Here is a 15,593-nt window from a genome sequence, read left to right as displayed (position 1 = left end):
AATAAGTGTGGTTTCATGTTTGATTTCATTAGTAGCAAATGCCAGATGAGAATCTGAGATTCTGATAATACTACATTAATAATTGTGAATTTATTTACATATTCATGGATTAAGAGTGGACTACAACATTCTTTAAAGATCCTTTTCTATCTGGATTGTTTGTTCTGAATTCTTAGCTGTACTGCTATTAATTTACTCTTCTATTGTTGACTGACATTCATTCTAGCAGTTAAAAGAGAATCCAGCAACTCCATCCTGTGGTCGCCATTCCATGCTGTATTTCTACCATCACATTTCTCAAAGAGAAAATATTCTTATGTCCAACTGAAAGCTTCCTCCCTCTTTGGAAAACAGAAGATATGAACTCAATCGATGACGGTCGGATTCCCCCCATTTTTTTTAAAGATTTATTATTTATTTTAGAGAGGGAGAATGAGAAAGCAGGGGAAGGGGCAGAGAGAGGAGGAGAGAGAGAATCCTGCAGCAGACTTCCCGCTGAATAAGGTGCCTGCCACCTGCAGCAGGGCTGGATCCCGGGACCCTGAGATCACGATCTGAGCCAAAATCAAGAGTTGGCCACTTCACTGAATGAGCCACCCAGCAGCCCCCAACTTATGTTTTTATTTTTTTTTCCTGTTGAGAACATTTTAACTTTATGTTGTTCCAGAGATTTTTATTTTATTTATTTTATCAAGTCATATAGTCTAAACAGAAAAATTTATCATTGATACCTTCTTTGAGTGGATGGATGGAAAGCATTTGAGTTTTTGATACCAACAAATACAGGTTTCATATTTACTTGAAACTCATATCAAAATGAGGTAGTCAGCCTCTTTCATGGAGAACTACCTAATACTCTAAAATAACTGACGAGCAGAGAGGTCATACATGGTGGATAGTAATAAGAAAGCCCATTAAAGAGAGATGGCAAGATTTCTGTCCTTCCCTGTCTCTGTTCTTTCCTGAAATGTGCTTAGGGAGGAATAGTCTGGACTCTTTACTGATTCCACCCAAACTGACTCCAAGTGCTGGAGTATCAACAAGAGTGGTACTTTCTTTGGCTACTGGCTTCTTAGTTTTAGAGTGTGGCAGGATGCTAGTTTCAAGCTTGCCAGCAGCTGTAAAGGCGTTATTCTATTTTATTTCCAAGGTTACCAAAAAAATGGTATTATTTATAATTTGAAGCACCAAAGATATAAATATCAAATGGTTAATATGTGAACAATTTTAGAAAGGGAAAAATTTCTCCCTGCCACATCACATTAACACTGAACAAATCTAGTATGCCAACTCTGTCAAATGGGAGTGAGGAAGAGGTGTTCTTGACCTTTTCCAGGCCTCGAGTTACACTATTGTTCATATTCAATATGGTTTTCTCTTCAGCACAATATTTGCTAATGGGACTTATTTCTACAGTTGCTTAAAAAAAAATTTCTTTCTGGAAAACAGAACTAGTCTATATGTATATATTGCAGGTGCAGCCTGAGACAACTGATGATTTTTTAAAAGTGTCTTTTTTTTTTCACTTTAGTAACCAAGGTTACCAAAAAACACATTGGCAACATGTGTTTAATGTGAATAGTAATTCCTTAGGAAAATGGAAACAAAACAAAACAAAAAATATTTTATGATAAAAACCCAGAAGTTAATGTAACAACAGAGTTTAAAATTCTGTATTTAGAATTTAAATTATTCTTATAATTATATATTTAGCATATAAACATAGCCCTTAATTGTAAAAACATGTTGGTGTATCTGGATGAATCAATCTACAAAGTCAGAATGATGTAGAAATAATACAAAATGAATAAATTCAGGATCCAGAGTGAGAACACTGTCTCAAAATACATGAAACTGAAGTCAAGAGAAAGATGTGCATAAAGAGTGTAAAAACTGCAAATACCATACAAGTGTGAATTTTTATAGTGCTGAGTTCAGTTCACTTTTGTCTAGACTCCGTAGCTGCAATCTACTCCTCTCAAATGGCTTTGTGTATTTAAAAAACTATATCCCATTTCTTCAATATTATACAAGGAAAGGTTCAAAGACTGGGAATAAATGTTAAAATGTGAAAATTCAAAACATCATTTAGCAGGAAGCTTAGATCTGATTTCTAGAATGCTGGACAGAGTTTCTCAGACGCAGAAAGTACTGAAGCATAGCGAGATGTTAATGGGGCAATTTATTAACATATAAATGAGCCAAATATACTGGATTTTACAAAATAATATTCTATATGAATAGCTAAAAGATGATATTTCATTAATTGTTTTCAATTATGTTCTACTTTTATTAATGAAAATATTTCAATAAACTTGCCTTCTCCATATTTTTTATGGCCATGGTAATAAGGTTCTATAAGATATGTTGCTTATCAGTCTAGACTCTCTTTGGAATTTGCTATGATTTTTTTTTAAAGACGTTATTTATTTATTTGACAGAGATCACAAGTAGGCAGAGAGGCAGGCAGAGAGAAGGAGGGGTAAGCAGGCTCCTGCTGAGCAGAGAACCCAATGCGGGGCTCAATCCCAGGACCCTGAGATCATGACCTGAGTTAAAGCAGAGGCTTTAACCCACTGAGCCACCCAGGGGCCCCTGCTATGATTTTTATTTAACAGATTATGGTGGGCATTTGGCTATTTAAATTTTAGAAAGTGAAGTATTAGACTGTTTACCAAACTAACAGTATACATTTCCAATTCTGATAAAAAAGAAGTCATAAAATCACAGACATCTAGATGTAATAAGTTATATAAACAGTTATCTTAGCCTAATATCCCACATAGTGTAAAAATGTCCTTGTAGTGTTTGTAATGCGGTGGTCATTCCTTCATTCATTCAATCAACAGGTAATGGAATGTTGTACTAAAAGTTTAGGTATAATAATGAATAAGACAGAATCAGCACCTGTCCTCATAGAACTTACAATTAAAATAAAAGAGAAAAAACATAGGATCCAAAGGAACTAGGGGAAAGGGATCTAACTAGGTTAGGCAAGTTTTCTGATCTGAGTTGGAAGGTATTTAGATTATTGAGAATAAACATTGTCAATATAAGTCCAGAGTCAAAAAAGAGTATGGTTTGGTCTAAGAACTGAAGGAAGACTACTGAGAAATTAGGCTATAAATATAGGGAGGATATATATAATAAAAGGCCAACTAATTCATATTAAGAAACTTGAGTTTATCTTAAAAAGCAAAGGAAAGCAATTGAAAAGCATATTCATATCTTATCTTTGCAAAAACAAACTAAACCTGAAAATTATATTCATATTTTAAAAATACACTGGAAATGGAAGTTACAAAACTGAAATATAAAGAGCAACTATTGGCTTCAGAAGCACAGAAATAACCTAAGTTCTTTTAAATACCAACATAAATCCTTTTCTATACTTTCTGTGTGTTTCTTCTTTAAAATAAAAATGCAATATGGGTGATCTCATTTCTTGGTGTGGCAGGAATATTAAATTGGCTAATTTAAAGCCATGCCCTCCACCCACTCCCAAATGGAAAATCAATGGTACTTACTGCATCCAGCCTTATAGCTGAAGCCTGGAGGAAGGAGGAATCCTTGCTGGGCAGCTGCAGCCAGAGTCCGTTGATCAGGAGGGAACACGGGAATCATTAATGGCGGCAGTTGACCTTGAACCTGCTGAACGTTATAGAGAGAATCAAAGAGACGAAGTTTTGGTGCTCCATGCCTCCCACCCTCCTTATGTTATGGTAAAGAAAACCATTTATTCAATTCAAATATACTGGCATACAAGCCCATACACTGGGCCTGAGGTCATGCCTTAGACAGGAAAATTAGAGTACACTATAGTTGGAAAGTGTTACCAAATTTACTTTCTAACCTAAGGAATAATTTCCCTAGATATCCTACACAAAGTACCACTACTTCATACAAGAAAGCCTTTTCTTATTGCCCTAATGTAATAATGGTTAAAAAATCACCCTTAGGTTGAACTAAAGTCTCCTTCTGTAAATCCTGTTAGGGAGGATGCTACTTTCTAAAACAAACTTAACCAAACTGGTATCATCTTACATATAACGAGCTTTTCATTATTTGAAGATAATTGTCATGTTCACATAATATTGCAATTTTTTTGAACAAAAGAGCTGGCAAAGAAACTTAGAGAGTCACTAAGACTTTCCCCTTGGTTTATAAAAAGGTAACCAGGGCCAAAAGAGAAGAGACTCATCCACGGCCAAGGAATGGGACAGTTAGATTAGGTCTAAAACCCCGTCACCAGAATCTCGTTCTGTGTTATACTTTTGTCTTCATCTATCTTTTACAATCCGTTGAACCACTCCTCAAACCACAAGGTCTCTGTTTTGGTTGCCATCCTTGGAATACACACTAATTTGCTTACGTCACTCTCAGAATATGGGGTTCACATCAGTAAATAAATAACTGAGCACAACAGAATCACTATCTTCTTTGCACCGAGCAGAGATTTCTAGAAATATAACCTAATATAGTCATTTCTGCAGCAATATGACATTAGTGATTGTCATCACTAAAATAAGTTGGCTTTCCCCCCCAAATATTTAATTAAGCAAGATCACCCCGGTGAACAGGATTATTGGTTAGTGTTTGTCACTAAATATATGACCAAGAATTTAGGATCATACTAAAAATCACACATCTGACACTTCATTCTCCCTTACTCTTCCCTTTCCATGCATTAATTAAGTCATTTGGAAAATATTTAATTAACACCTACTATGCACAAGAAAATGAGCTTGTCAGTAGGGAAAGAAGAGTGAACAAGAAAAGCAAGATTCAATGTAACGTCTGCCCATCACATTAGAGTGGGAACAATAATTTAAAAACAAAACAAAACAAAATAAAACGAAGACAAAACCCAGGAAAGATTGCAAATTCACTCAGTTCTGAATCCTTTTTTTTTTTTTTTTAAAGATTTTATTTATTTATTTGACAGAGAGAAATTACAAGTACACTGAGAGGCAGGCAGAGAGAGAGAGAGAGAGAGAGAAGGAAGCAGGCTCCCTGCTGAGCAGAGATCCCGATGCGGGACTCGATCCCAGGACCCTGAGATCATGACCTGAGCCGAAGGCAGTGGCTTAACCCACTGAGCCACCCAGGCGCCCCTCAGTTCTGAATCCTAAGAGCAACACTGAGCCATCTCTCAGACTTGTTTTCCGTTTCTCTCATTGGCACTGAACATTCTTGGGGCACGGGTGATTCTCATAGAGCTCATGGTTTCTCACTTTAAAAGTCTACTTTCAGTTTGCCCATTATTTCATCTTTCACAGTAAAGCTCTGAGCTTTTTCTGAGATTTTGGTTGTTGAGTGTGCACTGTGGTTTGGGCAGGGAAATATCTGAGAAAAAGGTGGGAGGGAAAGAGACACAGAGACAGAGAGAGACAGAAACATAAGCACCCCAAGAATGAGAGATCTGCTTTCAGCAATGGCTCCAAATTGGAAAGTATTTCTTTTAGCCAAAAGGATTTTAAACCTATCACTGCCACCAGAGTGAAACTAAAAAGGAATGATAACAAAACAGGAATACAGAGAGACAGTGCCTTAAGGTTAGCTATTAAGATTGAGATCACTACAGCCAACAATTTTTGAGCATATTGGAGGAAAGTTATACCTTACGCAGAAACCAATGGAAAGCAATTGATTAAAGACTCAAAATTAGGGAGTGCCTATTGAACACGTTTGTAGGAATAAGTGGTCTAAAACAAGAGATAGGCATCCGAAGGCAAAAACAGCATGGGCGCACGTTTAGTTGCAAGAGGACACTGGGCAGAATGGACAAGAAAGAAACAAACAGCAATATCAGCTCCCGTATGTATTTTCTACTTCGTTGTTTGTAAGTTATCATACTGTATACAGCACATCTCCTCCCTTTGAAAATACCATCGGTTCTACGATGTCCAAATACATTTAACAGCAGCATTTTAGAGGGACGAAGAAAGGGACTTCAAATGAAAGGTAGGTAAGGTTATAAGAAGTACCCAAATTTCAGATACCTTAAAGTTTGGGGAAAAAATAACTTCCAGAATTGTAGAAACAATAGGTTCTTGTTGGACTGCAGGAGTTCTCAAACTTGAATGCATATTAGAATCACCTGGCAAGTGCTGAAAAATTCTCAATGCCCAGACTGCTTCCCACGCCAGCTGAGTCTGAATCAATAGGGGTGAGACCCAGCCATGAACATTTTTTAAAGTTCCCCCGATGATTCCAGTGCACATCCAGATTTAAGAAGTACTGTCTTAACGAATGCTTTCAGTCACTGTCGACAAATCTTTTTGTCTCCTTCCTGTTTTGCATTGAGTTATAGAGCACCTTCAGTTATGTCAGCTGTTGAAGGGGAGACAGCCTGACTCTTAGAGGTTCTGGGGCCCGGCAGGTAGAACCAGATATTAAGCTAGATGGCTCATAGAATTCCTTCTAATTGAGTCTTTTATGTTTTTAAATGTCTCTTTTGTGAGAATCTTGTGATGGTTTGCTTTTACCTAAAGAAGAACAACCAAATCCCTCAGTACGGTATTCAAGATTCTTCACAATTTGTCCTCAGTCTGTCTTTCCAGATATGTTGCTCTTCAGATGCTCTACTCTTGCCTCAAAGGACCACAAGAGTTCCTTGCATACTCAGTGTTTTTCCATGCCTGAGTGTGTTCAAAAGTATTTTTCTCCTCTGTTTTGAGTGTTTTCTCTTTTCCTTTTCTTCTTGGCAAAATTCTACTTATTTTTCAAAGGCTTTTGAGACCCACATAATGTGTTTGCCTGTGAAGCTCTTCTTTCTTGTGGTGCCAATTTTCAGGCAGAAAGAACTGTTACTTCTTTTAACCTCATAAAGCTAATACAATGCTTACTGTATTGAATAATAGTTACTTGTATAACTCGAGTCTCTGATGACCTACGAGCTTATTTAGCAAAGAGGTTATAACTTATTACTGGACCTCTAGAGCTTAGCACAGCAGCCAAAACTATTATGTATACATATATATATATAGATATAAATAGATAGATATAGATATATAGATATAGATATAGATAGATAGATAATTCATGAATAAAGAAGAAGAATGAGTTACATAGTCCCATCTTCTAAAATACATCTTTGTGCATCAACTCCTAATGTCCACAAAAGGCCTCTGGGTAATAGTTGCTTACTGACCAAAAAAGAATCCAATTTCACCAAAGAAGAATGACAGCATAAAGTACAGCTTCATGTTCTTATTTTTAAGGCTCAGCTAAAGTCACATTACGATATGTCCGTAAGTCTTAGAATTATGTATGCATGAAGAAATAGAAGAGTAATCCAGATATATTAGAAACTTATTACATATTTCTGTAATGGACAGATATGTCTGCCTATCATATTCTAATATCATGTTGTTTAATTATACCTTTCCAGTATGTTTTAATAATAGGTAAAGTTACTACTCTATCATTACTATTTTCTTTTTCAAATATTTTCTGGATTTTTTTTTAATATTTGTTTTTCCACATTAATTTTAGGATATGGAATTTCTATTTGAATTCATTAACCTGATGGCTTGATAGCCAATAGCAGGCCTTATCTTTTAATTTATTCAAATCTTGTTTTGCTTCATATAATTCTTGTAAATTTTTGGTAATTTTATTTTTAAGTTTGTTTAAAAATACTTCTATTTCTGGGGTGTCTAGGTGGCTCAGTCAGTTAAGTGTCCGACTCCTGGTTTCGGCTCAGTTCATGATCTATGGTGGGACTGAGTGCCACATCTGGCTCTGAGCTTAATGCAGAGTCTGCTTGGGATTCTCTCTCTCTCCCTCTCCTTGTGTCCCTTCCCAGCTCCTATACTCTCCCTCTCTCTCTCAATAAAAATATAACATCTTGAAATATATTTATAAATGGGAGGTTTTCTTATTTCCTTGTTATATTGTTTAGCTAGTTTTTGTGTGCACATAGACTCTTTGTGTGTGATAGTTTTTATCCAGGTAAATCACTTAAACCCTAATAATTTAACTGATTTTTCAAGTAAAAATTTGAAAATTCTAAGTGATATATGGTAATGAATTCCAGTGCTTTTAAAAATCTGTGTATTCTGAACCTTTTGTCTTATTACAATTACGGAAATGCATTTTGCTTTAGTTTTATAATTTCTTTCAGTGTCTAAATTTTCCAAGATCCACATATATCGAATAATAGAGTTTTGAGGCTGAGAAACAGTAAAATAAATATAATCCAAAATGTATGGCTAATCCACATATGCAACTAAAATGCGTCTCAAAATACAGTTGCTTATTATTTATAAAATCTATATGTGCAAATTTGTCTACTCACTAAAACTCGTCACCTCTCCATACCAAATTTACTTGGAGCAGTGCTCCTGCAGGCACTCACAGACATGTGCAAAGGAGTAAGACATTTTGTTGGTGATTTCACCATTTAAAATGCATATAAAATCAATAAATTAATTAATAAGATAATTAATAAGATGTCTTTAAAAAGAAACACACATAAAACAAGGTTATGTGTTGATCACATAATGGTGAAACCAAAGGCTCAGAGGAACCTAACTGTACTTTCCCCAGGAACGACTGTTTGATATTTGCTAACTCAGCATTGGCCAACTTTACAGAACATAACTAGTGCCAATAATGAGTGCCAACTGTATAACTGCTATATCTTAACTAATTTTCAGTTTATTGTTACTGAAATTTGGTCACCTTTTGGGAAAAAAGGACACATCACATTAAAACTGTGTAATATTTTCTGAATAATTCTAAAACTAGTTTCTTAGAGGGTTAGTAATTCACACATATTTACAGTTTTGAATATTTCCAAACCCTATTCACTATTCATTTATTTTCTTTGACTTAATGCACGGAATTCCTTTTAAGCTTCTAATTAAGGTTTAAAATGTGTGACATTTATAATTAAGTTTCAATAAAATTGTTTTGTCACAAAATTTTAGTCCTTTTAATAGGAAGCATGTTATTCACTGGTTAGAATAATAACTACCACAATAAATTTAAGAGGGTTACTTCCTTTAAGATGGCATATTATGTTTTAACATTTTTTATAATTTTACCATATAGTGCAGTCTTGCCTCGAAAATCTTAAGAATCCAACACAAACCAACCACTTCACCATATTTGTAAAAAACCAAGTTAATACTTATCAATTATACATAGTTAAATATTCTCAATTTTATGTAGATACTCTATTGCAAACCCTTTAGTCACTCCCTGAATATACTAATATATCAACCAGATACTTAATTATTTAGCTTTTACTTATTCATTTAGCTTTCAGTCACATGGCTCTGTTTATGAGTTTATTCATTCAATCAACATTTTCACTAAGCAGAATGTGCACTTTTTTGGTAACCAGGGATACAAAGATGACTTCACATATGATGATGCCGGCTTTCTAGGAGTTCTGGGTCAGTTTGGTGGGGCGAATTAGATAGCTAACTATAATACACTGTCATTAATTCAACAACAGACACTTTGTAAGATATTCTGGAAGCACAGACAGAGAGATTCCTAACAGCCAGGAGAAAGCAAGGCGAGCCTCCTGGAGATAGGTACATGGGTACAGGGTCTGAATGGATAAGTCGGAGTTGGCCAAGCAAAGAGATGGGAGTGTGGGAAAATAATTCTAAGCAAAGGATAAGACATGAGCAAAGAAATAAGGACAAGAAAAAACATTGTGCAAAGGGGATGCCATCTGGGATAGTAAAAAAGGTAAGAGGGAAGTAGTGGTGAGAAGGTCTATCTGAATCAGTTTGTGTATAAGGGTAAGCAGCATGAAATTCCCCATGTAGGCTCTGGGGCACTACTGAGGGATGTTAAGTAGGTTAGGTAGAATACTATGATGGTTATATGGAGAAGAAATTTGAAAGACCAAGTGTAGAGACAACATAGGAAGTGGGCAGGTAGTAAGATAAAAGACTCAACTGGGCAGTACATTATGAGAGTTTGATCAGTAATAAGAGGGTTAGGAATAAGGAGAAAAAGCCAAGAAATATTTTTTTAAAAAATGAAAGCTGTTGATAATGGGGGAGGTTATGTATGTGTGGATATGTAACAAGTCCATGTACCTAAAGTATTTATATATATATATATATATATTATGTGTGTGTGTGTGTGTGTGTATACATATATGTATATATGAATAAAAGGACAGAGTCAAATATAACTCTCAGGTATCTAGTTTATGTAACTATTTATACCAGAAAAAAAACATAGATGGGTAGTGATAGTTTTCACGGAAAGATAAATGAGTATGGTTTTGCATATGATGTGTTTGAAGTACCTAAATACTATTCTCTTGGAGATATCTTGTTGATAGATAAGGCTCCAATCTGAAGTCACGGAAAAGATCTTTAGAGGTTACAGTCTGATGAATCACCAGCTGATAGAGTGAACTAACCAATCTGGAGAGGATCTAAAGTAAAAAGAGAAGAGACAGCTTAAAATAATCTTGGTCACAACAATAGCTCAAGGATGGGCAGTGAAGGAAGAATCTACAAGTGGAGAGGTAAGAGAAAAATAAAGAAAATCATGAGTACGGTGTCACAAAAACCAATGGAGTTTCAAGGTTGACTTAGTGACCAAAAGTGGGCATGTAGCAGAAAGAGTATTTCAGAGAAAAAAATAATATATTCTAGAATTGTTAATTAGAGGATAGTGATGAATCTAACAACATCAATTCCATCACAACAGAGGGTAGAACCATACTGCAAAAGTTTGCAGTATGAATGAGGAGACACCAATGTAGACTACTGTTCAGAGAAGGTCAAGGAGAAGTTAGGAGAGACTCTGACAGCAGCTACCTAGGGATGCAGAGACTTTATTTGGGTAGTAGTATTTTCAGAACATTTATTAACTGAAAGGAGGAAATAGAAATTGAGACTTTTGAATGTAAGAAAGAGAGAAACTAACTGGTGGACCAGAGTTCCAGAGGAGGCTGAAAGGCAAATTGACATGTAGGGATTAGTTTTGAGTGAGAATAACAATGGGCCCTGCGGAATGGTGTTATTTGAGTGGATGTAAGCAGCTATGTTTAAGGCATAGGGAAATGAGAAGGTAAAGAAAATCAGGCCCGAGGAAAGAACTTTCCTCAGTGATGAAGGCAAGGCTCTATGCCCCAAATGAGAGAGATGGGGATTGAATAAGGGAGTTCAGCAGGGAAAGAGAGTATGGGATTGTCACTGAAAGAAATGAAAAAGAAAGTAAACCATGGACAGTTAAAGGAATGATAGAGGATGCTAAAGCCTTAGGAGAGACGTCATGCATGAGGATGCTGTGAGTCTTCCCTTTCCTTCGGTCCTTCTCAGAGCCGGTCACTGCGGATGAGCAGCAGAGAAGGTGAAATCCAGCATCCAGGTTGGGGAAGAGGAAGAGATTGGGGGAACTTCAGCAAGTCAACATCACGAGGAAACCAAAGGTGGCTTTTGAGTAGCGATGGGCTTCGGGTTCCATGCCAGGAAGAGAGGTCTGGAAGGCATTACTAGATGGGAAAAATAGAGGAACCGAATACCTAGAGGGACTCCAGGATGTCAAAGAGCAGTTTGTGTGAGAGCTCGAACAACAGGAAGTTAACGTAGAGTGGTAGATTTGCTTAAACTACATATACAAATGTTGAAATAAAAGGCGGTTACATGATTTAAGTCCTCACAAATACAAATCAAATGCAAAATCTAAAACTTTCAAATGTTCCTCAAGAGTTCAATGAGATGAGTACTGCTGTGTTCGAGCACACGGCATCTTTAGGGATCCGTTCACCTACAAGTGAAATTCAGCCACCTTCAGTGGGGAACACGGCAGCTGTTTAGAAGCACACAGGGACACTACACAGTAGTTTTGGAGAAAATGAACAAGATAATATCCAAAGGAGATTACAAGAGGGGTTTAGGTAGGCAGGAGATAATTACCCAAACCGGAGTAACCAGGATGACAAAGCTGACTTTCTATCATTAACGAGAAGAGGCATGGGATCGTCAATGACCACTAACAGTTTGTGATTTTTCATTTCATAGACCAGAAAGGAGATTTGTCAGTTTATCCTACCCATTGCAGTGATTTTTAGGAACGAAAAAAACTACCCGAAAATGAAGAATAAAGGCCTCCATTTATCTTCCAATTAATCTACTAGGAAGACTAAAGAAAATCTCATCGAGAGATGCAGGGACATAAAAACTGTTCTAAAATTGCAATGCCTGCTTCTCACTTCCCAACAGCCACACTGGGGTTGTATCACCTCTAATTTCATGTGATTCAAGACAAAGACAAAGTAGCCATATTCTTTTAGAACAAAAATGAACAGCCATGTGGATTTTTTTTACATAGTACTCTTCTTCGGCAAAAAGCCACAGAACTTTTTTTAAAAATCGTTTCCAAGGATGAAAGTGACTTTGCCAAGCAAAGTGGCTTCAAAACAGGCCTCAAAAATACTAATAGAAAGACAGATGGTTCTACTAAGAGCTTGGCTGCCAAAGTTAAAAAAAAAAAAAAAAAAGTAGGAAAAAAAAAGTAGGGGAAAAAAAAAAAAGAAAGGAGTGATGCTATTGAAGCTGACTGCAAAGTTATCTGATGACTACAAATACTTTTGTCCCATTGCAAGTGCTAACTGTGCCTCCAGGGCTGATAGAGCCAAACTACTAACTTTTCCACATCCGATCCCCCTGTATTCCCACCCCTCCTAAATAAAACCTGTCAATGCCAAGCCCACAAAACAGCACAAGCATGCACTTGATTCTGACTGACTGCTCTACAGAAGCAAAATATTGCACCGAAGGACTCCTATTTAAAAAGAGATCCACAAGGAAAATTGCTTTTCTTTTCAAAACTGCCTGTCACGGTTTCTTTTTCTAATTCCCCCTTTCTTCCTCCCCTCTGTTGCCGAAGGGCCCCTGGGCCCTATGAGTTTAGATGATACAAACTCAATTTGTATAAAGAAGGCAAGAAGGCAGCACCACAGAGAGGTGGAGATAGTTCACATGGATAGAGAAATAATCCAGTCAAGACACAGTGCAATTTTCTTTCCAAACTACTACTGCAATAATACCTCCACTTTATTTCCTTCAGGGCAACTGTCATTTCTTTTTAGCCAGATTGCTACTAGATATAATAGAAACTGAAATATTATATGGTCACTGACTCTTCCTTTCAATGGTTCATTTCACTATTGCATTTTTACTTTTGCACGATGTGTTTATTCTTGGCATTGTTACTAGCACACAACCACTTTCCAGTGATGGAGAATTAAGACCTCTGTCACTTTAAGGCCATAAAATTTCATTCTTAGTACTACGCAGGTTTCACTTGTATGGTTTCCTTGTCTAATAGTACCAGTTATTTATTTGCGAAATTTAAGCATTACATTCTTATGAAGCACCATGTTAATATACATTAATATACATTTCCTATCAAGCAAAACGATGGCATTTCTTATAAGTATACAACATGCTTAAAGTATAGTTGCTGACTTAAGGGAAAAAATCTCTATTTTAAAAGTTGATAATCATAGAAACTCGAGGGTGACAAAAATATGGTGTTAAATAAGAAAGCAATTGTGAAAGAGTATGGGAGAAACAGTCATTTCATTTGCCAGAGACAATTCTGAGCCGAATTAAAAGGCAATGATTAAAATATCTCATATGATGCATTATTTAGGATCGCATTATCATTTGTTTCTTAAAGGCAATATTTTGCGTAGCTCGATAGCTGTTACTTGATAAAACCAAAGTCTTCTTTTATAATCAACTCTATTTGTTCCCTAAAATGCGTGTGACTATTTGTATTACTTATCATGGCTCCTGACAACCAAACAGCCTAGTTCACGTGAGGGTGCATGGTTCTCTGTTCACATGAACAGAATCAGGCTTCGCCAACACTCATACAATCTTACTTCATATCATGCATTACTATGTCAATTGTCATCTACATGCAAATGAAAGACAACATAAAATATAATGGCCAACATGAAATATATTTTTCAATTATATTTCTCAGTACATCATCATTAGAAAACTTAATAAAATTCACTATTTATTGATTTATGATTTATGATGTTTTGCTCGATGGCATGTAATAGATTATGAGTGTTTTTTTTCTCATGCAACATAAATCTCAGTTCAACATAAGTTCTTTAAATATTACACCTCAAAAAATTATCATGTTGTGGGGAGGGTTAGTGACTGCTAATGTGTACAGGGTTTCTTTTTGGAGTGATGAAAATGTTCCGGAATTAGACAGTAGGAATGGTTACAAAACACCAGGACTATACTAAAAAGCACTGAAATGTATGCTTTAAAAAAGGGTGAATTTAATGAAATGTGAGCTATATCTTGATTAAAAAAAAAAAGAATGAATAAACTTTAAAAGATCATATTAGAAAACATACACCTACACTACTACCTAAAGCAAGGTTAAATGAGCTTTGAAACAGTCATGTCCAATATTAGAATAATGTTTTGTATTTTTATAAAGCTCTTGCACATAAATTAGTTCATTTATACTTTATCCTGCCTCTTAGAGATCAGCAGGTGAGGTGTTGTTATTTCAATTTTAATAAGGAAATTGGAAAGGAAAACAAATAATTTGGAGATTTACGCATGATGACATGGGCCAAACCTAGAGCCATGTCTAGAATTTAAATTTTTGAGCCTTCTAAATTATAAAAAAAAAATTGTAAAACAAAAATGTAATAATTTTCTGAAATAAAAATACTGATTTATATGAAAGCAGTACAAAAACATCAATATTAATTTCCATATATTTGCTTAGCATAAAAAAGATCACATTTAAATTCTCTCTGAAAGATAAAATTCTATTATGTTTTATGAGATTTTTATAGTAAAGATAGATAGCATTTTGACTTTGATTTTCCTCTTAGTATTACAATTTGTTTTGCTTTATATTTTCTGTCCACACTGTTTTTTAAATTTTCAATGCGTATACATACTACCTTAATACCCTGAAAATTAATCAGAAAAACAGAGATGTAATAGATTATAGAATATAGTACCTGGCATATCATAGAATATTTAACACAGGAATTGCTACCCTAAAAATCCCTACACATCTTAAACTGTGAATCTTTGTTGCCTATTTTGGTAGAAAATAGGAAAAAGTTCTTTGATATATGACTAAAGAATGATTGAAAAGAAAATTTAAATTTTTCTACTCTGATTTTTATAAAAGTATATATAATACTAACATGTATTTCAAAGTTTCCTAAAATCATTACCAATTACTTTCATCTTTATTAGTTTATTTCTTGCTGAAATATTCTACCGCATTGGTATTTATTCTATGGAATGAGCACTGGATTATGAAATCTTTTAACGTTTTCTATTTCTTGCCTGTGTTACTTTACACTTCCCTCTTTAGATTTAGGATTATTTCTGGACAGACCTTTTATTCTTCGACCTGTTTTCAAATTAGAGACGAGGAGGTGAGGCTGAAAACTTCACCTGACTTCTACTCAAGAACTGCTTTTTCCATAAAACCCAACTGCAGCATCTCTGCCTGTTTAAAGACTACCCAAACTCCCCAAGCAAAATATATTCATTCATGTGTTGAGTGCCCAATTTGTGCTAGGTCCTGCTCTCCTGTCTCGG

The 15,593-nt window shown here is 35.5% G+C and overlaps 1 protein-coding gene across 1 annotated transcript in view; it reads right to left on the bottom strand.

Moving 5' to 3' along the window:
* The window catches only part of SOX5 (SRY-box transcription factor 5), a 985,194-nt gene that overhangs the window by 121,222 nt on the left and 848,379 nt on the right, over positions 1 to 15,593 (bottom strand). Inside the window, exon 11 of the mRNA XM_059402806.1 lies at positions 3,528 to 3,648. Within this exon, the coding sequence (XP_059258789.1) occupies positions 3,528 to 3,648 (121 nt within the window). The remainder of the gene's footprint in view (positions 1 to 3,527; positions 3,649 to 15,593) is intronic.

The sequence above is a fragment of the Mustela nigripes genome, chromosome 6 (genome assembly GCF_022355385.1).
Source record: "Mustela nigripes isolate SB6536 chromosome 6, MUSNIG.SB6536, whole genome shotgun sequence".
Lineage (NCBI taxonomy): Eukaryota > Metazoa > Chordata > Mammalia > Carnivora > Mustelidae > Mustela > Mustela nigripes.
Note: the sequence above shows the minus strand (reverse complement) of the source record. Positions and strands in the feature narration are given on the sequence as shown.